Source organism: Sciurus carolinensis, chromosome 8 (assembly GCF_902686445.1).
Source record: "Sciurus carolinensis chromosome 8, mSciCar1.2, whole genome shotgun sequence".
In the NCBI taxonomy this organism is placed as follows: domain Eukaryota; kingdom Metazoa; phylum Chordata; class Mammalia; order Rodentia; family Sciuridae; genus Sciurus; species Sciurus carolinensis.
The window spans coordinates 113,826,073-113,849,738 of NC_062220.1; the positions used below are offsets into that span (position 1 = coordinate 113,826,073).

General features: G+C 35.3%; 1 protein-coding gene and 1 pseudogene across 1 annotated transcript; both read left to right on the plus strand.

Moving 5' to 3' along the window:
• The first annotated feature begins 954 nt into the window (after positions 1–954).
• On the plus strand, positions 955–2,091 carry LOC124991406 (testis-expressed protein 38-like). Its single transcript, XM_047562158.1, has 2 exons — positions 955–1,018; positions 1,535–2,091. Exons 1-2 carry the CDS (start codon positions 955–957, stop codon positions 2,089–2,091), a joined length of 621 nt encoding a protein of 206 aa, XP_047418114.1.
• A 5,877-nt stretch (positions 2,092–7,968) lies between these two features.
• LOC124991407 (sphingosine-1-phosphate phosphatase 1-like) lies at positions 7,969–22,617 on the plus strand (annotated as a pseudogene).
• Positions 22,618–23,666: the final 1,049 nt, after the last annotated feature.

A 23,666-nucleotide genomic window follows, 5' to 3' on the forward strand; every position in this document is an offset into this window, starting at 1 on the left:
TAAATGAAGCAAGCTGCCTCAGGAGATGGTAAGCAAGTCCCTGAGTCAAAGGAACTCTTGGGGACTGGTTGCTGAGTAGGAAAGTTCTCCCTCAGTACTCAAGCATCTGATGTGACTAGACAACTCTCCAAGTCTCTTCCAACTGGAGATAATGTGGTTCTGGGAAATCAACGGAAAGGACTATTTTCCTGAGAGTAGGGATGGTTGACCACCTGGGAATATAAAGAGGTGTTCAGTGATGGAAATGTGGAGAGGCACTACTGAGTGAAGGAGCAGCATGAGCCAAACTCCAGAGGTGAATACACAGGGTCACTGGGGAATCTGACCTGACCAGAAGGGAAAGGTATATGAGGGATGGGGAGGGAGATGGAGCTGGAAGGAGATGCGCAACCTCAAAGGGGAGAGCTCCCACCAGGCCTGATGATGGTGAGAAAAAACTTTCCCAGACCTTGTTGAAGAAGCAAAAGAGAGATGTAGGAGCCAAAGAAGCAGGTTTTGACCACTTGGTTCCCCTAAACAGTTTTTTCCCTCACAGCTTGGTCACGAACTTCTTGAGGGCAGGTCTCCCTAATGTTCACTGTACTCCCTCCCCAACTCCCGACTTAGAAAGGTATCCAGAAATGACTCCCTAACACCAATAATATAAATATAAACTCATGAGGGTCCTTTCCTGGCGGGTGTTTTGTGATTTCACCATAAGAAGTTGGGAACAGAGAATTCTGGGAACAGTTCTGGGGTGGACCAGTATTTGATGGAAGAGAACTATGCTCATGAGATGCCACAAGATGGAGTCCATTCCTTCCATCAACTCAGAGCCACTCCCCAAGCAACAACCCTAGAATTCCCAGTGCTCAGAACCCAGTGACATCATCTTTAGGCAACAATGGGGCTTGGGCCTTCCAAAGACTCCCATTGGTGGACAGATTAGTGGGGGAGTTCATTCTTTGCCAAGCCATGGGCCTGGTAACAAGTCTCAACGGTATGGATCCTCAAATGGAGAACCTGGGCCTTCCTGGCAGTAAGTATCCCTTCAGTCCTTTGAGGGGACAGGCTTTCAGGGAAGATGCTTTGCATGGATGGTGTGGTGGCTGCCTGCATAGAGTGCTAAAGAGTTAAGAGATTCCTCTAGGAAACTAAGGAGTTTTAGAAGGCAGAAACCACGTTCTGCCCAACCACAAAAGATACATTTGTGCCCTTGTCAAGTGGTTCCTTGAGGGTCTTGCCCTTAAGTGAGGCTTATCAGTCAGAAGGATTGGATGTGTCCTGGACTGGGAGCCAGAGGCCTGACTGAGTCTGCGCAGGTCATGTTCCCTCTAGACCTAGTGTCCCTTATCTCTAAAAGGCTAAGGTGGACTCTTAGGCTCCCTGCAGATCTAGTTTGACTGAATAATAAAATGATGAGGTAGAACTTTAAGGAGGGAGGGTTGGAATGGATGAATGAATGAGTCAAAGCAAGGAGAGGAATGAGAAACAGTTCAGGTCCCAAGCCAGAGCTGTCAGTCAGCTGCCTCTTTTCTTTCTTTTACTGCCTCAGCCTGGGTCTCGTTATTCTTTGGACTCATGGGACTATGTTTTGTGATTACCGGTGGCTGCATTACATTTCTGCACTGGAGGAAGAAGCTGCAGCGGGAGAGGCGTGCCCAGCATTGGGTGGAAGTGATGAGAGCTTCCTCCTTCACTTACAGCCCACACTTATACTGTCTAAATACCCAGCGACATCATGGAATCAATGCAGCTCTCAACATAGGTCCTTCTCCAGCTGTTACCAACATGAAGATGAAAGTGCAGATCCCATATTGTCTGTGGGAGACAGACACCTCTGAAGGCAGGGGTTATGGCTGCAGAGGCAGCAACCCCAGGGCAGAGACCCCTGTTGCTATGGAAGTTTTCTCATGGCAGCCCGTATCGAATTGGATGCCACAGCGCCAGACCAGATCCCCATTCCCAATCCCCATCTTTGAGGAGATACCCTTTGCCCCACCCCTCCACAAAATGCCTCCCATGCTGGAACGCACTGTCTCCTACCCATTGGACATCTATCCTAAAAGGAATGTCCACTACCATTCCCTTCCCACACTGGCCCTGGAATGAACTGTTTCAATGTGAAACTTTGTTTCACATATTTAGCCTCCACTCACTGAAGGCAGTCATGTTGACACAGAGGGCCCATTTGGATGTTATTATTAAAGATTTTTGAAAAGTCAGAGTCTGTTGTGTCTCATTTGCCATTAGGAGGGCAATGTCCTTCTTCTGTTTGATGGTGGCATAAGTCTAACTGAAACAATGAGAACTGGAAGTTGGCTTTGAAGAGACACATTGAATCAATACTTGTGGATGAGCTCAGTTCCCTCCACCCAAACATGGGCTAAGTCCCCAGAGGCAGAGTTGTTCTGCAAGATGGTAAGTTGAATTGCCACAAGAATGACAATTGCTGAGGGCCACAGGTATGGCAGTCCACAATGGCCATGCCACTGGTCAAACAAGTCTTCATGAGGCCCATGAACCACACCACACTGTGGGCTGAATGTGTTTTTGTAAGGCAAAATTACATTTTTTTCTTTTTTCAAATTTAAGGACCTATGAAAAAAGAGTCTTAAAGTTAACAATATTCTATTTGAAAAAGGAAGAGAAAAACAGGAAAACTTTGTAAAAGCATACCCATTATTTAGAGATTTTTGTATGATTTTTAATGAAAATGTATATTTTAATTGTCACCTGAGTCTACTACATTTTTATCCAAAATGGTTAAACTATTTTTATTCCAAGTGTTCAATGACTAAGGTAAGATCTTTATCTAGATGAAAACAAATTGTAAAAACACTGTACTGAAGTTAAATTCCACGGAATCCTCAATTAGTACTGTACACTCTTTACAAAGGTCAGTACTTTTTATCAATATATCTTTAATTGGCACTAGACTGGTCATCTAAACATAAATTTCATTAGGGTTTTTACTATGACTTTTCCAACATGAAAAGTCTTCAAAATAGTTCAACACTTACTTCATCACTACCCAGTCAAATTGCATGGCTTACTGTAATATCAATTACTAATAGCTTATCTTTGTTACTGTCTATAAACAGTTCCAAGCACTAAAAGGAAGAATAAGCACCTACCATGCAAATTTATGGAAAGGCAGTGTGTATCTCTTTTTTATCTGATAAAGCAATTACACTTTTATAACTAATTTTTCTTTTAGCAGAAGGCCAGTGTATGAGATTTGGGCATTTTACTTCATGCCAAATATAATTAAAACACATATAAAGTCACATACACGTCTTTGTGAACTTGAAAAAATAGGAAGGACTGGGGTTGTTGCTCAGTGGTGGAACACTTACCTAGCATATGTGAGGCACTGGGTTTGTTTCTCAGCACCACATACAAATAAATACAAAATAAAGGTTCATTGACCTCTAAAAATTATTTTATAGAAATTAAAAAGAAAGATTTCCTAGGAATATTTAATAAATCTAATTCAAAATCTTCTATTACAGGAATTTTCTAATGTTTCAGAGAAGATATTTACAAAGATTAGTAAAATGAAAGTGTTAGTTACCTTTCTCTTATAATGGGAATGAAGTTTCTTAATTTAGAAAATTATTGTTCTATACAGTGTAAGTACCCTATTTAATCTTATTGGTGACTGAATTTACAAGACAATCCCTACCTTAAATGAAGAAACCAGTTTTGACATAAGCAAATTGAATTTTACTTGGTTAAGGAAGGAAGATGACAAAGAGAATTTTAAAATGAAGTCACATATATAAAAATGCATGTTTTATTATTGTGTATTTATGGCAGAAGTTCTTGGTATGGAATATTACAGGCATAGAGTAACTTTGAATTGGTTTATCACTTAGGGATTAGAAGTCTTCAATGTTGAAATCAAATTTTCCTGGAAAAAGAAGTATGCAATCAGTGACTACCACTCCCATAAAGACTAAGGGCAGAGGAAAGATTACCTCGGTATGAGTTCTTTAATATTTTGATATTAAATTGATAAACACAGGGCAAGTAAACATATCCAGAGTTCATATATTCTACCCAGAAAGCCAGAACTTCTCAGTTTTCAAAATAGATTTTTCCTTTTTGTTCAATGATGTTATCTAAGTACACCACAAAATGTTAGTGAGGGCCAAGGTGTCTCCACATGTGGCATGGAGAGTCACAGCTCTTAGATTGCTCAATACAGCATGGTCAAAAAGCAGATTCTTTTGTTTAGAATTCATGTCTTATGTGCATGTATGATTTCAACTAGGTTGTTAATAAATTTCTGGCCACTTTTACATATTTTTAGATTTGTGATTGCAATAATTACCATGTCAATGTGATTTAAGTGTAAGTTAATCATTGACTACTCTGGGTAATTTTCCATGTAACCTATGATTGTTTGGGAGCATGATTTAACAATACAAAATGAAGAGGTGGTATAAAGGTGTCTTGATGGCCAAGAGATCAAAATAATTATTCCATCACTATAAGTAAGGTTTGCATTCAGTAACAAGCAAAGTCTTTACATGTATATTAGGCATAAAACTCCAGTGGAAAAAATTTTGTAAAGTAGATGCTATTTGATGTGATAGATATATTCATTTCATTTATTATCTATTCCTTGTAGAAATTTTTCCTGGATGAAAATGGAACTATCTAAAAAACCTAAGCATAATAATATCAAAAGAAGAGCCCTGACAGGTGGACAGACCTGATAGGTGATAGGACAGCCCTCACAGACCTGATAGGTGGTCCTGACACTACTGTGTCATTGCCCTTTGGAGCAGTCATGTAATTCTTATGTTTGCAGGTACACTTTTCAGTTCCCTGACCAATTGTAAAATGAGTGAATGTTGCCATTAATAATCTGGGGTTATGGGGGTACCATCATGGGGGTAGAAATTGATCAATGACAGAGTAAAAACAATTATTCATTATATTATCTTTGCTTTCTCTCTGATTTGTTTTTTATTTTTCTCTGATTTGTTTTTTATATTTACTCCCACACTTATCATCTTATCATTGGATTTTAATTTCTCAGTAATGAAAACAAAGATTTGGTTTTTCTTCTGGATTCTGCAATTTAATATTTTTCCCCATGAAAATGAAAAAAAAAAAAAAAGTGGGGACATGCAACATTAAGTAATACAGCATGTTCTTACTTTTAAAGGAAATTCGAATATGACTAGTGCATGTGACATTACTCCAAAATAAATCCCTTTTCCATCATGCCTCATGACTTACAATAGATTTTCTTGTTTAACTGCCCCTAAAGGATACGAGGCATGCTTCACTTTCTTGGAGATGTTCCTTATTAATAAATGTTCTCCATATTACTGCAAATGACTTTAAATAAAATAACATGACTAGTGAATAAATAATATTGAATAAAATAATATTACAATACCAGAAAATTATGTAATTTTCTTTTCTTGATGCAATATATGCATAGATAAATGGACTGATATGTAGATAGGTTCATACAGTTAGTAGTTACAGACAGCTGCACCTCTTTGGTCTTTTAATTAAGATATTAGGAAAACTTTGATACCCACAGGGTCTGCTTTCAGTCTCTGTGCTGCCACTCTATCATTCATGATCACAATATGAAGTGTAATTGAGAAGAAAGGTGCTATTTCATATAGATTTTGCTCTCATTTTATTCTGATTTGTGAAACAGCTGAGAAAAAGTGTGGACGTGGCATTTAAATGATAAGGCATTCAATTTCAATCTCTTGATTTTGAAGTTTTCTTGAAGAAATGTTGTCTTACTTTGTCTTTAAAATGTGAACAAAAGAGAACACACACAAATATTCTTAAACAATCTGTAAAATACATGTAACAACCTGGTAGAAAGTAAAAGTTGATATTCTTTCATCAATCTTTCTGGCTATGATCTATCCTGTCAATTTATGAACAAATATATCTAAAAATTTCACTTATAATAAGATATAAATAAGTGAAGAAGTCTAAATTTTATACTATATTACAGATATTTGACTTACACATTTTCAGAACTATAATCCAGGGAAAGGACATAAAAGAATGACTTAATTCAGGTAATATAATTCTCAGCAAAATATGAAAAAATGCTTCTGAAATCAAATCAGAGATTAAGGACATGCACCACCTCTGTGTAGAATCAACCTAGAATTTACTCTGAATGTGTAGATATAGTTAACCATACCTTCTATATATTTATATTCTTAAATTAATTATTTTGATAATTTGTGTCAACTATATGACATTCATTTACTTGGAAATGATAATATATAAACCTCACATGGGAGAACATTTGTTAGAAACTTGCAACCAGATATTAGAACTCCAGAGGTTTACATACACATCAAAATCTCAAATTCAGATTTAAATACTGCATTTACTGAGATTACTACTAAAATACAGGGCATTTGATATTAATTTTCATAGTTATAGTCTCTCATGTATGTCCTATTTTCATAACAATCAACAGGGACTTAAAATCAACCAAGGCCTGATTTTCACTAGCAGTCAGAAAACTGCAAATAATAACTTCACTGAGATCTCATCTCACCCCAATTAGAATAGCAACCATTAAGAATGTAAATAATAGTAAACATTGACTCGCATGTGGCAATAAAATGTGTTCCTATGCATTGTTGGTGTGACTGAAAATGAGTACACAGTTCAAGGTGTGTGGAGATTCCTCAATGCCAAAATAACTCCACTGTTATGTATCTCTAAAAAGAACAAATTTTAAAAATTTACAAAGGAACAGCAAAAGAGCCATCATTTGATCAGCTATTCCACTCCTCAGTATTTATACAAAATGCACATTATAGGAACATATACACATTCCCATGTTCATAGCTGTGAAATTTAGAACAGCCAAATCATGAAACCAGCCTAGACATCTGTTAACAGAAGAATGAATTTTAAGAATGTGATATATTTTCTCACAAGCATACATACATTCACATGCAATGGAGTTGTACCAGGCCATGAAGAAGAACAAAATTATGAAATTTTCATTAATTGAGTGGAAGTGGAGAAAATTGTGCTCTGTGAAGCAGATCAATTCAGAAAGCCAAGGGTCAAAGGTTTTCCCTCATATGTGAAAAGCAGAGAGAAAAAATGGAAAAACAGAAAATAAAAGGGAGATCAGTAGAGGAAACATAACAGGTAAGGTAGATGAAGGATCAGAAAGAAAAAGGGAATACAATCCACCAAATTATGCTATATGTGTATATAAATGCAGCAAAATGAATTCCACTTTGATGTATAATTATAAGGCAACAATGAAAAATAAAAATGTAAACAAGTAGAAGATCAGAATAGTAGTGGGAGGTGTGTAGGTGAAAGGAAGCAGAGAGAGAAATAGGAAGTACTGGGAGATGAATAAGAATAAATTATATTATATGTAACATGAATATGTAACAATGAATCCCACTATTATATACAATTATAATTCACCAGTAAATACATAAAATAGATTAACCAATGCAACACTAAAAAACCCTAAAATTAACTGAGAAATAATGTGAAATCTCTATGCTGGAGATGAAGATGCTGGGAAAAGGAGAATTAGGTCTTTTAAAATGTAGAGTAAATCAAGACACTGGAACATCCAGTTTTATATTAGGATGAGCATACTTAAAGTGTGTCTGAAATTAAAAAATAAGAAAAGAAAAGATAAAGAATGTAAGTTAATGGAGTTGCTTTACTGGCTTTAGGACTCAAAGCCATGAATCCAAAGCCAAACTATTTGATCAATATATTGATCAAATATAGTTGATATTATGAATATCAACTATTCACAATAGAATTTAATAAGTTTCTGTTTTAATAATGTGACTGGATGTATAAATAAATGATTTAAATAGAGGCAGGCATATCTATTTATTAAAACCTTTATTTAGGGGTCCTGTATGATTATGAAAAATATGCCGGTTAGTTTAATGCAGAGAAAGCAGAAAATAACTGTATGTAGAGGGTCCGATGAGCAAAACCACGGAAGCTGCAATTAAAGGGGTGGAAGATTATAAGAAGGCCATCCTGACAAAGCCACTCGGAGAAGAAGTAACTGGATGCAACGAGTCTTAAAAATGAACAGTTAAAGAAACCCGCACCTTTAGGCGGTCTGAGGTATGACTGGATACCGAGAGATCAAAGATCAAACACCCGCCTGACTCTAACTAAAAGGGGTCCTGCAAACATGTTTTTGTGGGAAAGAAGCACATCTCTCCTGCCTGCCAGGGAAACAGAGGACGGCACCACTGTGCGGCTCCAGCACCGAGGACTGGCATCTAGGGGAAGCGAATCCTGACTGTGCCTAAACCACAACACACTGCAGGGCACAGTGTGTGCCTAAGTGACCAGGAGAAAATCAGTGGTGGAGAGGGGTTCACAGAGGGGAACACTGCTCAGCAAAACACACCTGGCTTCCCCGCTCTCCCGCCAGACTGGCCCCTTGAAAGAACAGCGGTGGATTTGCACTGGTTGGGACAGACACGCCCAGCCAAGAATTCAAAAGGGCAGGACAGGAATTGAGTTTAGAGTCTCAACACAAGAGTCCAAAAAACACGGGGTTCACGAGTGACTCAGGGGAACAAGAATTGGCCCCTCCACCGCAGGAGCGGAACCCAGGGGTTTTTCCTGGGGGACAGACTGCCAGCATGGTCCAGCAACTGCCCACCCTGGGAGGTGGGCTGATTAAATCTTTGGAACAATGGCCATCCAAGGAAGAGCCTGGAGCCTACTTAAGCCTAAACCCCACCCCCAGAAGTTCTGCCAATGGAATTTTGCTTCACACTTCAGCAACCCCACCCAACACACCTGAGAATGGAAGTGGAGAATCTTTTGAACTCCAATGGGAAGCAATTCTTTAGCTTTTATCAAGATCCTTTTTTTCCCCTATTCTCTGTTCAATTGTGATATGAATACTTCATGAACACTTACACATATTCATTTTTTAAAATTCAGAAATCTCAGTCCATCACACACTGAATGCATATCAGTAAGTATAGCAATTGTGGAAAAAAGGTTCCCTTTGGAATAGGTTTAACAACTGTCTAATTGGAAGAAAACAAAATATATTTTCTCACCATTATGTGGTGCTGTGCAATCTTTGCTAAATCAAGGTTCACTCTATGTTGGGGTAGCCTGTGGGGGGCATTTTACAGCAGAGCTTCTTAATTTGATTTCATTTAAATTTCATTTCCAGAAATTCTGTTCAATTCATTCTCTGAATCTTTATCTCTTTATTTAAATGTTTCTTCACTTCCTGAATATTATATTTTAGGTTCTTCCTTAGGTCTTTTTTAAGCTCATTGAGCATTTTAAGTAACAACTTTCTAAATTCCTTTTCTGACATTTCCTCCATTGTTTTATCAAGGTGATCAGCTATGTTGTGAGCTAGTATTAGGGGTGGCTCATTCTCTTGGGTTTTCAAATAGTATTTCTAAAGATCTTCTGGGATATTACCTGTTCTTTTATATAAGGGATTTTTTAAAATTTTCGATTCATTGTACACAAATGAAAGAAATTAAAAACCTAAATAAATAGACATATTGTGGTCATGAATTAGAAGACTCAATATTCTATTTTTTTTAATTTTGATTCATTGTACACAAATGGGGTCCAACTTTTCATTTCTCTGGTTGTCCACAAAGTAGAGTCATACCATTTGCGTAATCATACATGCACATAGGGTAATGATGTTTGCCTCATTCTATTATCTTTATTTCCCCCATCCCCTCCCCGCCCCTCATTCCCCTCTACACAATCCATTCTAATCTTACCACCTCCCACCCCCTGTTATGAATCATCATCCACTTATCAGAGAAATCATTTGGCTTTTGTTTTTTGGGGATTGGTTAATTTCTCTTAGCATGATATTCTTCAACTCCATTCATTTACCTGCAAATGCAATAATTTTATTCTTCTTTATGGCTGAGTAATATTCCATTGTGTTTATATACCACAGTTTCTTTATCCATTCACCAATTGAAGGACATCTAGGTTTCTTCCACAATCTAGTTATTGTGAATGGAGCTGCTATAAACATTGATGTAGCTGTGTAACTGTAGAATGCTGATTTGAAGTCCTTTGGGTATAAGCCAGGGAGTGGGATAGCTGGATCAAATGGTGGTTCCATTCCAAGTCTTCTAAGGAATCTCCATACTACTTTCCAGAATGGCTGCACCAATTTGCAACCCCGCCAGCAATGTATGAGTGTCTCTTCCCCCCCCCCCCGCATCCTTGCCAACACCTATTGTTGCTTGTTTTCTTCATAATTTCCATTCTAATTGGGGTGAGATACAATCTTAGGGTACTTTTGATTTCCATTTCTCATATTACCAGAGACATTGAACATTTCTTCATATATCTGTTGATTGTAGATCTTTCTGAGAAGTGTCTGCTCATTTCCTCAGCCCATTTATTGATTGGGTTATTTGTATTCTTCGTGTAAAGCTTTTTGAGCTCTTTATAGATTCTGGAGATTAGTGCTATATCTGAATCTGTGTGGCAAAGATTTTCTTCCACTATGTAGGCTCTTTCTTCACATTATTGATTGTTTCTTTTGCTGAGAAAAAGCTTTTTAGTTTGAATCTATGCCAATTATTGATTCCTGCTTTTATTTCTTGTGCTTTGAGAGTCATGTTAAGGAAGTCTGGTCTTAAGCTGACATGATGAAGATTTGGACTTTTTATTTTTATTCTATAAGGTGCGGGATCTCTGGTCTAATTCCTAGATCCTTGATCCATTTTGACTTGAGTTTTGTGCAGGGTGAGAGATAGGGGTTTAGTTTCATTTTGCTGCATATGGATTTCCAGTTATTCACAGGACCATTTGTTGAAGAGACTGGTTTCCTTTGTATGTTTTTGGCACTTTTGTCTAGTATGAAATGACTGTATTTATGTGGGTTTGTCTCTGTGTCCTCTATTCTGTACCATTGGTCTACCTGTCTGTTTTGGTGCCAATACCATGCCATTTTCATTGCTATTTCTCTGTAGTGTAGTTGAAGGTCTGATATTGTGATATCTCCTGCTTCACTCTCCCTGCTTGGGATTGCTTTGCCTTTTCTGGGTCTCTTATTCTTCCAAATGAATTTCATAATTTCTTTCTCTATTTCTATGAGGTATGTCATTGGGATTTTAATTGGAAGTGCATTGAATTTGTATAGTGCTTTTGGTAGTATGGCCATTTTGACAATATTAGTTCTGCCTATCCACAATCATGGGTAATCTTTCCATCTTCTAAGACTTTCTTTAATTTCTTTCTTTAGTGTTCTGTAGTTCTCATTGTACAGGTCTTTCACCTCTTTGTTAGATTGATTCCCAAGTATTTTATTTTTCTTGAGGCTTTTGTGAATGCAGTAGTTTTCCTAATATTTCTTTCAGAGGGTTCATAACTTATGAATAAAAATGTATTAGATTTAGGAGTGTTGATTTTTTATCCTGCTGCTTTACTGAATTCATTTATGAATTCTAGAAGTTTTCTGATGGAATTTTTTAACTCCTGTAAATATTGAATGGTGTCATCCCAAATAGTGATAGTTTGAGTTCTTCTTTTCCTATTCATATCCCTTTAGTTTCTTTGGTTTGTCTAATTGCTCTGGCTAGAGTTTCAAGGATGATGTTCAATAGAAGTGGTGGAAGAAGGCATCCCTGCTTTGTTCCGCTTTTTAGGTGGAATACTTTCAGTTTTTCTCCATTTAGATTGATGTACACCATGGGTTTAGCAAAGATAACCTTTACAATGTTCCTACCATCTCTATTTTTTATAGTGTTTTGATCATGAAGGGGGTGCTTTATTTTATCAAATGCCTTTTCTGCATTTATTGAAATAATCATGTGATTCTTAACATTAAGTCTGTTGACATGGTGAATTACATTTATTGATTTCTGGGTGTTGAACCAAACTTGCATCCCTGGGATGAACACCACTTGATCGTGGTGCACTATCTTCTTAATATGTTTTTGTTATGTGATTTGTCAGAATTTTGTTAAGGATTTTTGCGTCTATGTTCATCAGGGATATCGGTCTAAAGTTTTCCTTCCTTGATGCGTCTTTGTCTGGTTTTGGAATGAGGGTGATATTAATTTCATAGAATGAGTTTGGAAGGGTTCCCAATATATGAGGGATTTTTAATGAACTATTTTCTTTATATATGTCCTGCATGAATTGATTCAATGATGAGGTTACAATCCTCAAAATTCAATGTTTTCATTTCTGAACATTGCTGCAGTGCTTAATACATGAGCTTTTAGGGGAATAGTCCACATCCAAACCATAGTAATACATATATGTAGTACACGTTATCATACAAACTTTCAAAAGAAAACTTTATTTTTTTGCATGTAGATTCCACTTGGTCTTAAGTCTGGTGTGAGAGTATATTCAACCTGGGATAATTTCTGAGTATATAGGTCTTTACTTTATATGGCATGATTGTAAGAATTAATAAATCAAAAATTGAAAAAAAAATTTTAAAGAAAATGTTTCCTGAAAGTGGATAAATAATAATATCTGCAGTCCAAAGATGGGCTTAGACTTGAGGAAAGGATCATTTAATGAAATACTTGACATATTTTTATGTCTTAAAAGAGATAAATTAAACGAGAAATAGCCCAGTCTAAGTTTTTCAGGAAAGATAATTAAGAATAGAAAAGGGGAGGGAAGAAAATAAAATTTAATATTGATCTATTTTGAAGTTGGAGTTTTTGTATTGGAAAATGATGGTGTAAATCTAGTGTATTAGAATAATATGGTATTAATAGTGTAGTGTATTATAACAGTAGCATGGTTTAGTTGCTGTTTCTCTACATACTAGATGGAGGAAGATGGCACACATTGTAAAAGAAATACTAGGGTTCATATGCCGTAAGATTTCAAAGAACAATTAATAAAAGTAATTTTTTAATGAATGCATTTTAGTTTAAATTCCACACAGTTGTGATGATTCAGAGTTTGACATTATATATGCTATTTAGTAGGGATATGATTCTTCATACTGTAAATGAATTAGTAATAATATCAATAGGTCAACTTGTTTGATTTGAACTGTGCAATGTGGGCTAATTACAAAAGTTCTTTTGAAAAACAATTTTTCTTGAGTACAGATATATAAATTTTTAATTTCTCATTGCTATTTTTGTAGGTTCTTTTATCTATTATATATTTGACTCAAAAGCAACTTTCAATTAGAATCACATTGAAAGAGATATTTGAGTAATTGTATACAAATATAATGGCTATTTTTTGTAATAAAGGTATTTACATTCCAGAGTACTATTAATGAAGAATAGTTCCATACCCACATAGTTATTTCTTTCTAGTTAAAGACAAACAGATACTAAAGCAATGTGAAGACTCAAAATAAAGATATCACTTTGAAAGTAGCTCCATATTTCTTGAAGTATTTAAAGAGTTATTGTTTTAGATATATTTTAGGCATAAAGATTCTCTTATGTATCTATTTCCCTGCATTTTGGTACAAGTATTATTCAAATATTCCTAAAATCGTGATTATTTTTTTAAAACTTTTCTTTCTCTTTTTCACAGAGAATTGGTATTATTTTTTAGGATAAACTGACATTGCTAATGACAACCAACTTAAAGTAGTAAAATTTAATCAAATATCAGGTCTCAATTAACAAAGAAATTTCATCAAGCTCCATTTAAATCCACATTCTCCTTTATGTACAGGCTTAAAACTGTGATTCATTCTTAACACCACACATTCAACTGAAATCCAGCAAAAGCAAGTTTAGAAGGCATAAATGATCAGTGTGAATGCAGAATATTTTACTTCTAGGAAATCATGCTATTTCTTGCTTGAGGGAATTGTATAAGTCAGAACATAACATAATTTTTTTTAAAAAATTAATTTTATTTGTTCTAAGTAGTGCACATGACAGTAGAATGCATTTATACATTTTGGTAGGTCATACATAAATAGAGTGTAATCTCTGATTTTTCTGATTCTACATACTGCAAGATCATGTTGGTCCTGTAGTCATAGCTATATGTATATATGTATATATATCACATATTCTTTATCCATTCATCTGTTGAAGGTTGTATAGCTTGGTTCCATAGTTTAGCTATTGTGAACTGGGTTGCAATAAACATTGATGTGGCTGTGTCACTGTAGTATGTCGATTTTAAGTCCTTTGGGTGTAAACCGAGGAGTGGGAAACTGGGTCGAATGGTGGTTACATTCCAAGTTTTCTAAGGAATCTCCACACTGCTTTCCAGAGTGGCTGTACCAATTTGCAACCACACCATCAATTTATGAATGTACCTTTTCCCCTACATCCTCACCAACATTTATTGTTGTTATATTATTGATCCTTGCCATTCTGATTGAAGTGAGATGAAATCTTAGAGTTGTTTTGGTGTGCATTTCTATAATTGCTAGAGATGTTGAACATTCTTTCATATATTTATTGATCAATTGTATATCTTCTTCTGTGAAGTGACTGTGCAGTTCCTTAGCCCATTATTGATTGTGTTATTTGTTTTTTTGATGTTTTTTGAGTTCTTTCTGTATCCTAGATATTAATGCTAGGACTTTTGGAAAACTTTTAAAGTCTTTTTAAAAAAGATATCTGAAAACACATTATTGCATTTTTATTATACTGAGTTCCAAGAATAGAATCTAATATAAATCCAATCTTACAAAAATCACCATCCTGAGAAGAGAAACATTGATTTATTGAGAAAAAAATAGCCACATTGTCTATTGCACCAATGAAAAAGCAGCCATCAGTCAAGAAACCATCAGTCTTCATATTTCTGAAACAATTCCCACAAATTTAACTTGGAATATTACTGTCTTCCTTCCTTCATTTCCTCTGTTTCCCCTCAAGAACACTATTCTGGTTTCAGGTGTCTGATTATTATCATCTTGCATAATGCATTATATAATTAATTATTCTATGTTGATTATCCTGTGTTTACATTGACTGTTTCACATGCAATAGTCAATTTTTATTAATATCCCAAATTCCTCTTTCTCCTCAGAACAATATTCTTTACTTCTGATTTTCTTCAAATTTCTGATTATTGTATTATACCATCCTTTCCTTTTTCCCATATAAATTTCATGGTTATGGCAAGGATAACTTTATTTGTGAATTATGCTTTTTGAATATTGAAAAATCTAAAGATTCTACTAAAATCTATGAGTATTCACAAGCTTATGTATTATCTAGAAATTTTTTAAGATATGGAAAATCACAGATAGTCATATACTCCTTCTTAATAGAAAACAATACACAACTTAAAAATTCTCCACAGAAGTGTGTGTGTGTGTGTGTGTGTGTGTGTGTGTGTGTGTGTGTGTTTACATACCAATAAAATTAATAGTACTTGGTGCATAAATATATGTTTTTACTGAAAGAGGAGATTGTAATTTTGGAAAAGTAGAAAAGATGCATTTCTAGAAGAGGAAACTAAGAGTTATCACGGTCTCAATTGTTCATCATTAGTTTCACAGTTTTAATATACATAAAGTCAACATTTTCACCAATTTATTCTTGAACTTGTCAATAAACCTTTCTAATGTCTTAAAGAACAAAATAACTGCAATGACAAAAGGAAGTTCAGGAATATAACTGTAGGAAAAGAACTATACTTCATATTCAAATATGGACTTTCATTTTGGAGTTAAAAATACAAGCAATGTGATAATCTGAGAGGGATAAATCATGAAATAGGCTAAGATTGCAAAGCAGAATTACATTTCAATGAAGTAAAAATGAAACTAGTTAAATAAAAATTATGTATCCTGAAAAAGTAGTAAATAAATTAATTCTCAGAGATTTGATTAGTTTTTAAAAATATCCAATCATGTACACTCACAGCCAAGAAGTTCTCAATAACTTCTCCTAGACATCTATTTGTGCCCCAAATTCATCTCAGAATCAACATGTGAAAATTTATCATCTCTCTTCACAAAGGAGATTTTTCTCTGATGTTCCCTGTCAAGGGTAATATCACAGTGATGCTCCAAGTTGCCAAAACCAGAAGATATTAGATATTTGACCAATACAGTTTTTCTATATGGATGTATTTTCCTTTAAAATGATCATATATCTTCCAGTGAAAAGTCTATCTCAATAATTAAAGTCAAAGAATGAGATGTTTAAAATATTTCAATTGGCAAAACAAGTAAACATTTCTGATTATCCTTAAAGATGTTTATGATATTTGGTTGTCCAACACCTAGTAGATTTAAAACTTGCACAGAAAATTGAATATATAGTGAGATACTTTCTATAAAACAATTTTTTTGATACTGAGATACTTTTTTCTAGGGAAATTTTATCTGATAATATTATACTTGATAGGATCTTACTACTTTATTCCAATTGAAGAATTTTCTCCAATAAATCTTTTTGCATTCAATCTATTTTATGAAGGCTTTCTTTAAGAAATTTAGTCCATTAAACTAATGAAAATGGAGACACAACATACCTATGGGATACAGTGAAAGCATACTTGGAAGTTTGTAGCAATCATGCCTAATTGAAAAACAGAATGATCTCAGATAAAGAACCTATCCTTCCACCTCAGGGAACCAGAATAATTAGGATCAACTAAACCCAAATTATAGAAAGTAATAATAAAGATCACTGTTGAAATAAATAAAATGCAAATTTTAAGAAAATACAAAGATCATTGAAACAATGAGCAGGTTCTTCAAAACTACAAATAAAATTGACAAACCCATGGCTAGTCTAGTGAAGACAAAATATAAGAAGAGAAGATTCCAATAAATAAAATCAGAGTAAAAAGGGAGGCATTGCAAATGAAATCACAGATAAACAAATGAATACTAGATGTGACTAACTAGACAAAAATGAACTTGATATTCTAGAAGAAATGGACAAATTCTTGAACATATACATGTCACCAATTTTGAATAATATAGAAATATAAAATGGGAATTGACCAATAACAAGTAATGGTATTGAATTAGTAATAAAATATTCCCATCAAAGAAATCTTCAGGACCAGACAACTGTTTTTCTGAATTCTACTTAAAATAAAAAAAGAATATCAATTCTTCTTAAATGATTCCAAGAATTCAAAGAGGTGGGGATTTTTCCAAATGCATTTTATGAAGCCAGCATTACCCTGACACTAAAACCAACAAAGATATATTTAAAAAAGAAAAAACAAAAAGAAAGAGAAAAAGAAAAGTACAGGCCAATATCATTCATGGAAACAGATGCAAAATTCCTCAACAAAATGACAGCAAACAAAATTCAACATCACATTTAAATGATAATTCACCATATCAAGTGGGACATAACCCAGGAATGTAAGAATAATTCAATATATGAAAACAAGAGATGTGACATACCACATCAAGAGAAAGATGGGCATAAACAATATGATCTTTTGAATAGATGCAGAAGGAGCACTTGATAATATTCAATATCCTGTCATGATTTAAAACACAGCATAAATTAGGTGTAAAACCAATGTACTAAACATTATAAAGGTCATATAGTAAGCCTACTGTTAACCTTTCACTTTATGGGTAAAAGTTGAAAGCATTCCTCTAAGATCTGGAACAAGCCAAATATGCTCAGTTTCATCAATTTTATTCAACATAGTCCTGGAATTTCTACCCAGAGGAATCAGATGAGACAAATAAATAAAGATCATCTAAATGAGAAAAGATAAAGTAAAATTGTCAGTGTTGCATATGACAATTTTATATATACATATATATCTCCAAATACTCTAGAAAAAAAACTATGAAAACTAATAAGTAAATTTACAGAGTTTCATTATAAAAAGTTAACATATATAAATTAATATCATTGCTATATGCCAATAGCAGGTTATCTGAAACAGAAATCAATAAAATAGCATCAATTCCAATAGCTACAAAGAAAGAAAATGCCCAGGCATAAATTTGATCAAAGAGGTTAAGGATCTCTACAATGAAAATTACAAGAAATCATTTAAAGAAATCAAAGAGGGCACAACTAAATATAAAGACATTCTGTGTTTTGTTAGAAAGAGTCACTCTTGTTAAAATGCCAATACCACTCCAAGAAATCTACAGATTCAATGCAATTCCCATTAAAATGCCAAAAAATTCTCCACAGAACAAGAGAAAATACTCTTAAACTTTGTAGGAAACCACAGAAAATCCAAATTGCCAAAGCCATCTTGTGCAAAATGCACAAAGCAGGAAGCATTATACTATCTGACCTGAAAATATACCACAAAGATGTAATCATCAAAACAGCATTTCATTGTCATAAATCATGACATGTAAGCCAAGAGAACAGAATGCACAGCATTTCAGGAAACCCAGGCACCCCTAACCAATGATGTTCAGTAAATTTGCTGAGAGCACATTTTGGAACACATGTGGAAATGGTAACACCACCATTTTTTCTAATAAATGGGACTTCAAAAGTCATATATATTCATGCAGAGGAATAAAACTAGACTTCTGTTTCTTGCTAATTACAAAAATCAACTCAAAATGAATTGAAGAGTCAAATATAAGAACTGAAAATATTGATCTAATAAAAGGAAATGGGGTATGCTTCAGGACATTGGAATGACTTCGTTTTTGGATAAGCCTCAAAAAGCACAGAAAAAGAAACAGACAAATGGGAAAAAATCAGACTCCAAAGCTTCTTATAGTAAAAGAAACAATCATCAGAATCAAGAGATAGCCTATGGAAAAGGAGAAAATATCAGCAAACTATACATCTGGTTAACATCCAGAATACATGAAGAACTCAAAAGTGTTACAGCGACATGAATGAATGAATGAATTAAGTAATAACCTACTTGAAAGTGAGCAATAGATCTAAATGGACATTTTTAAAAAGAAGACATACAAAATCCTTCAAGGTTATATGAAGAAATGACCAATACCACTAATCATCCTGGAAAGGCAAATCAAATCCACAATGATATGTTGTCCTAATTCAGCAAGGATGTCTGTTATCACAACAAAGCATAAAATTCCCCCCGGTGAGCATGTGCAGAATAGGAAACCCTAGCACATTCTTAATGGAGTGTTGATTAGTGCAGCTGTTAAGAAAAACCATGTTGGGAGTGGCAAATGTAATATGGTCCTTGAACTGTCTAGACAAAGGTGATGCCCCTCCTAGGAATTCTCAGGGCAAGGCTATGATTTGAGACTGCCCAGCTGCCGTGCTGATGCCCTGTTCAAAGGGAAATTCCATGCCAGCCACAGATTTATCTGTTCTTAACCTTGGGTTCTAATGCCAGCTGCCTGGGAGTAAAGAACTATGGACCCAAGCTGGTATTTCTAACTGGACTGTTTATACCCTCAAATTTGATTCTGTTAATCTTGAAGAAACTTCCTCACAATAAATCCATTTGATGTTTAAACCTATGTAATAAATGTGTAGAGCTTGCTCGTGGTCACTATTTCCATATCAAGGTTTAATGATCCACCAGGCTCTGTTTTTTGTCTCTATTTGTCTGTCTTTTTGACTTTTCCCCATCTCCTCACCACCAGGTTCAGGACCCTTAGTGAACAAGCTGTGCAGGATGCCACAAAATAGTATGTTTAAAAAAAAAAGAGGAAGAAGAAAAACAGAACTATCATATGATTTAATCCCTCCTCTGGGTGTATTTGCAAAGAAAATACAATTAGTGTGTCAAAGACACATCTGCACTTTCATGTCAATCACAGGACAATTCACAAGAGCCAAAAAGTGAAAACAAGTGAAGTGTCCATAAGTAATGAACAAATAAAGATAATGTGGTACACCTACAAAGTGGAGGTTTCCTCAGCCGCAGAAAGATTGAAATCCTCTCATTGGTGGCAACATGGATGGAGCTGAAGATCATTGTGTCAAGTGACTTATGTCAGGGACCAAAAAGACAAATACTGGAGAATCTCATTCATATATGGGATGTAAAAAAGTTCGTCTCACAAAAGCTGAAAGTACAGTAGTGGTTACTAGAAGCTGGGTAGACGAAGGAGGAGTTTGAGATAAAGAAAGTTTTTTTAATAAGAGCCAAGTTACAGTGAGATGAGAGAATTACATTCTGGTGCTGCTGTTGCATAAGAGGGTAACTATGATAACAATATATACTATACATGTTTCAGAAAGCTAGAAGAAAATATTTTAAATGTTCTCATCATAAATGAATGATAATTATTTGATAAAACAGACATGTTCCACTTGATTTGAATGTTATGCAATATATATGTATCAAAACATCACATGGTACCCTACTAATATATATGACATTATTTTTGTTTTAAGTATCAGTAGAAAAATAAATTAGAAGAAATAAGATTAATTTACTACATAAATTTGAATGTTAAAAAAATAAAAATTTACATACTATCTTTAATGAAAGAAGAGTAAAATAAAATGTTATATAAAATATAGGAAGCTTAAAAATTAAGGTTATGTGTTTTTTAAAAAACAAAAATGTATTAAAAAATGACCAAGCACTTTCTTGTTTCTAAGAAAGTGCTTAAAAGAAAATCTAGACAAAATTATATACCAAAAAGTGGTGACTCAATTTAAAAATGATTTTCATAAGTCAGCCAATCAGCACTAATACATGAGAAAAGAGGTAAATTTAAAAGAAAATCTGAGAAGTAATGAAGAAAAATAAATCAAAGCTTATATTATGGCGACGGAAAGGAGAAGTGTATGCCAAAGGAACTGGATCAGTGATAACTTTTTAAAAAAGTTAAAATTTCACTTGAAATTAGTTTACGTATATTCTTGTAACATTAATGCATGTTTGTACTCATACTACTAAATGGCAATTTCTACAGATTAAATGGACATGTTTGCTCTTCTCCTAAAATATATTTCCTTTTGTGGCAATTGATATTCATCTAAATTTTACTCTCTTCCTATGCCAATGAATACAGAATAGCAAATGTCACAAAAGTTTCAAAAGTTTTCTGTAACCCAAAATGGGAGTCAATGACAGATATGGCACATCTTCAATACAACTCCATCAATAATTCCATTTCCACACACCTCTGGTGCTGCAGAAGCTTTTAATAAACTCTTCAGTGCATACTCTGTAATGGGTTTGACACTGAAATGCTGACTCAAGAGGTATAATACTGAGGGTAAAAATAGTATAACTCAGTTCTTGGTGAATTAAAAATGAAAATTTTTCAAGTAATGGATCCTAAGACCATAAAAATGTGTCAAAAATTTAGAAGTCATTCCTCTTTCCTCAAGACGAGTACCAATTCTGCTCTTTGATTTATTTTAAAAAGAAAAAAAAAATGTGATAAGAAAAGAGGCATCAAGACTCCACGAGCCAGGCGCTGCTGCCTCTGGCCAGGCGCGGGGACGGCTCGCCCTCCTGCAGATCCCGTTAGCTCCTGGCTCAGGCAGCACCCAGCGCGGCGGGCTGTCCGTCTGCAGGAGCCGCAGAAAGTGGCCCGTTTCCAGCGTCTGTGAGGGTGGAGGCGCCGCCGAACCGCTCAGCCGAACAGAGGGAGGATGAGAAGGCGGAGGCGCCGCTAGCCTGAGACCCCTGGCGGCGAGGACTGCAGTCCGGATCGACCCAGAGCCCCCAGCCGCCAGGGAGCGACCGCAGTCAGCGCTCAGTCAAGCCGGACGCAGCGGCGCCCCCAGCGGCGTGCGGAACCGGCTGGCGGCAGAGCTGGGCCCCGCCTCCTCGCGGCGCGCGGGCTCCCTGCGACGCAACTCGCTGACGGGCGAGGAGGGCGAGCTGGCCCGCGAGCATCTGGCCGCTCTCCTACCTGTTCTGCTTGGGCACGGAGTTGGGCGACGGACTCTTTACATCATGTTCTTCCCTTTCTGGATCTGGAACCTGGACGCCCTGGTGGGTTGCAGGCTGGTGATCATCTGGGTGCTGGTCATGTACCTGGGCCAGTGCACCAAGGACATCATCCGCTGGCCGCCGCCCTCCTCGCCGCCTGTGTCAAGTTGGAGGTCTTCAACTCTGAGTACAGCATGCCCTCCACCCACGCCGTGTCCGGCACCGCCATCCCGGTTTCCATGATCCTCCTCACCTATGGCCGCTGGCAGTATCCTCCTGTTTGTGGACTGCTTCTTATTCCCTGCTGGTGTTCTCTAGTTTGCCTAAGTAGAATGCACCTGGGAATGCACTCCATTCTGGACATTATTGCTGCATTCCTATATACCATTTTAATCTTAGCTGTTTTCTATCCATTTGTGGACTTGATTGACAACTTCAATCAAACTTATAATTATGCTCCACTAATTATCATCGGTCTTCATTTAGCTTTAGGGATCTTTCCTTTCACTCTTGATACCTGGAGCACATCCTGTGGAGACACAACTGAGATTCTAGGAAGTGGTGCTGGAATTGCCTGTGGATCCCATGTTGCTCATAGCGTGGGTCTACTATTAGATCCTTCTTCAGAGATACTACTGTTAGCTAGGTCCCCCTGTTACTGTGACTCTGTTTGGAAAAGCCATATTGCGGATCCTCATGGGAATGATATATGTACTGATCGTCAGAGATATAATGAAAAAGACCACCATTCCTTTAGCCTGTAAAATCTTCAACATACCATGTGATGATATTGGAAAAGCAAGACAGCACATGGAAGTTGAACTTCCTTACTTTTTGTTTATTGGTACATATTATTGATACATATTTTTCTTTATTGGTATCTCTTGATGGGGTCATACTGTTTGTGATAAGAAAGAGGTTATCAGTTATTGATACCTAAAAATACACTCTAGATAAAAGATCAGAGTTAGGGTTTTGCAAGAATTTAACTTAAATAATTATTTAAGTAAATTCTTAAGAGTCAGTGCTTTTTATCATTGCACATCCAGATTTTGTCTTAGGTGAGCTATTTCTGTACTGAGAAAATGATATCTATTTAGAATGTTCATGTAATGTTTGGAGAGTTCTGTGCTGTTATGGATTCAAGTTATATATAATATATATTAAGGTACATAATAGGCAATTATATATATCTGTTATACATAAAATAATATACGTGTTTTTTTAACTGAGATGTATTATGAAATCAATAATAATATGCGAACAGTTTTGCCTGTGTATTTAGAATTAATACAGGTATTATTAACAAATATATATGTATATATAACATTTATTTATTTACTAGGGAGCCATTTCCTAATTGAATTGCATAATTAATAGACCAGAATTCATATGCTACCACATATTAATTTACTGCCTCTTTTTACACTGCCATCACCTTTCATGTTACCCATGATGTTAACATGGAGGCATTTTTAATGGACCAAATTTTCAGAAAAATTACTTTTTAGATTCCTTATTTTTTTAAGTTCTGTACACTGTGTTGAATATTTTTTTGCAACTGTTTTGTACATCAGTTTAATAATTCAGGTACTGAATTTTATTGCTTACTAATTGTGCCTTTCTGTTGCTGAATTAAGAAATGCCATGTATACTGTGATATAAAAGACTAATTCTATCTTAATTACATATAATCAGGCAAATATTTTACAAAATATATGTCAAACTAACAGGGATTGAACTAAACCACCCTTAATCCTTTAGTCCTTTATTTAGAAAGAAATGTGGAATGGGCTAAAATTTCTCACTAATTTATTGGAAAGCTAAGTGGATAAATTTTTCCATTTTTTGTAGATATTTTTCTGTGTATTGTAAGTTATAGGAACAAGATATATTTTTTTACACAT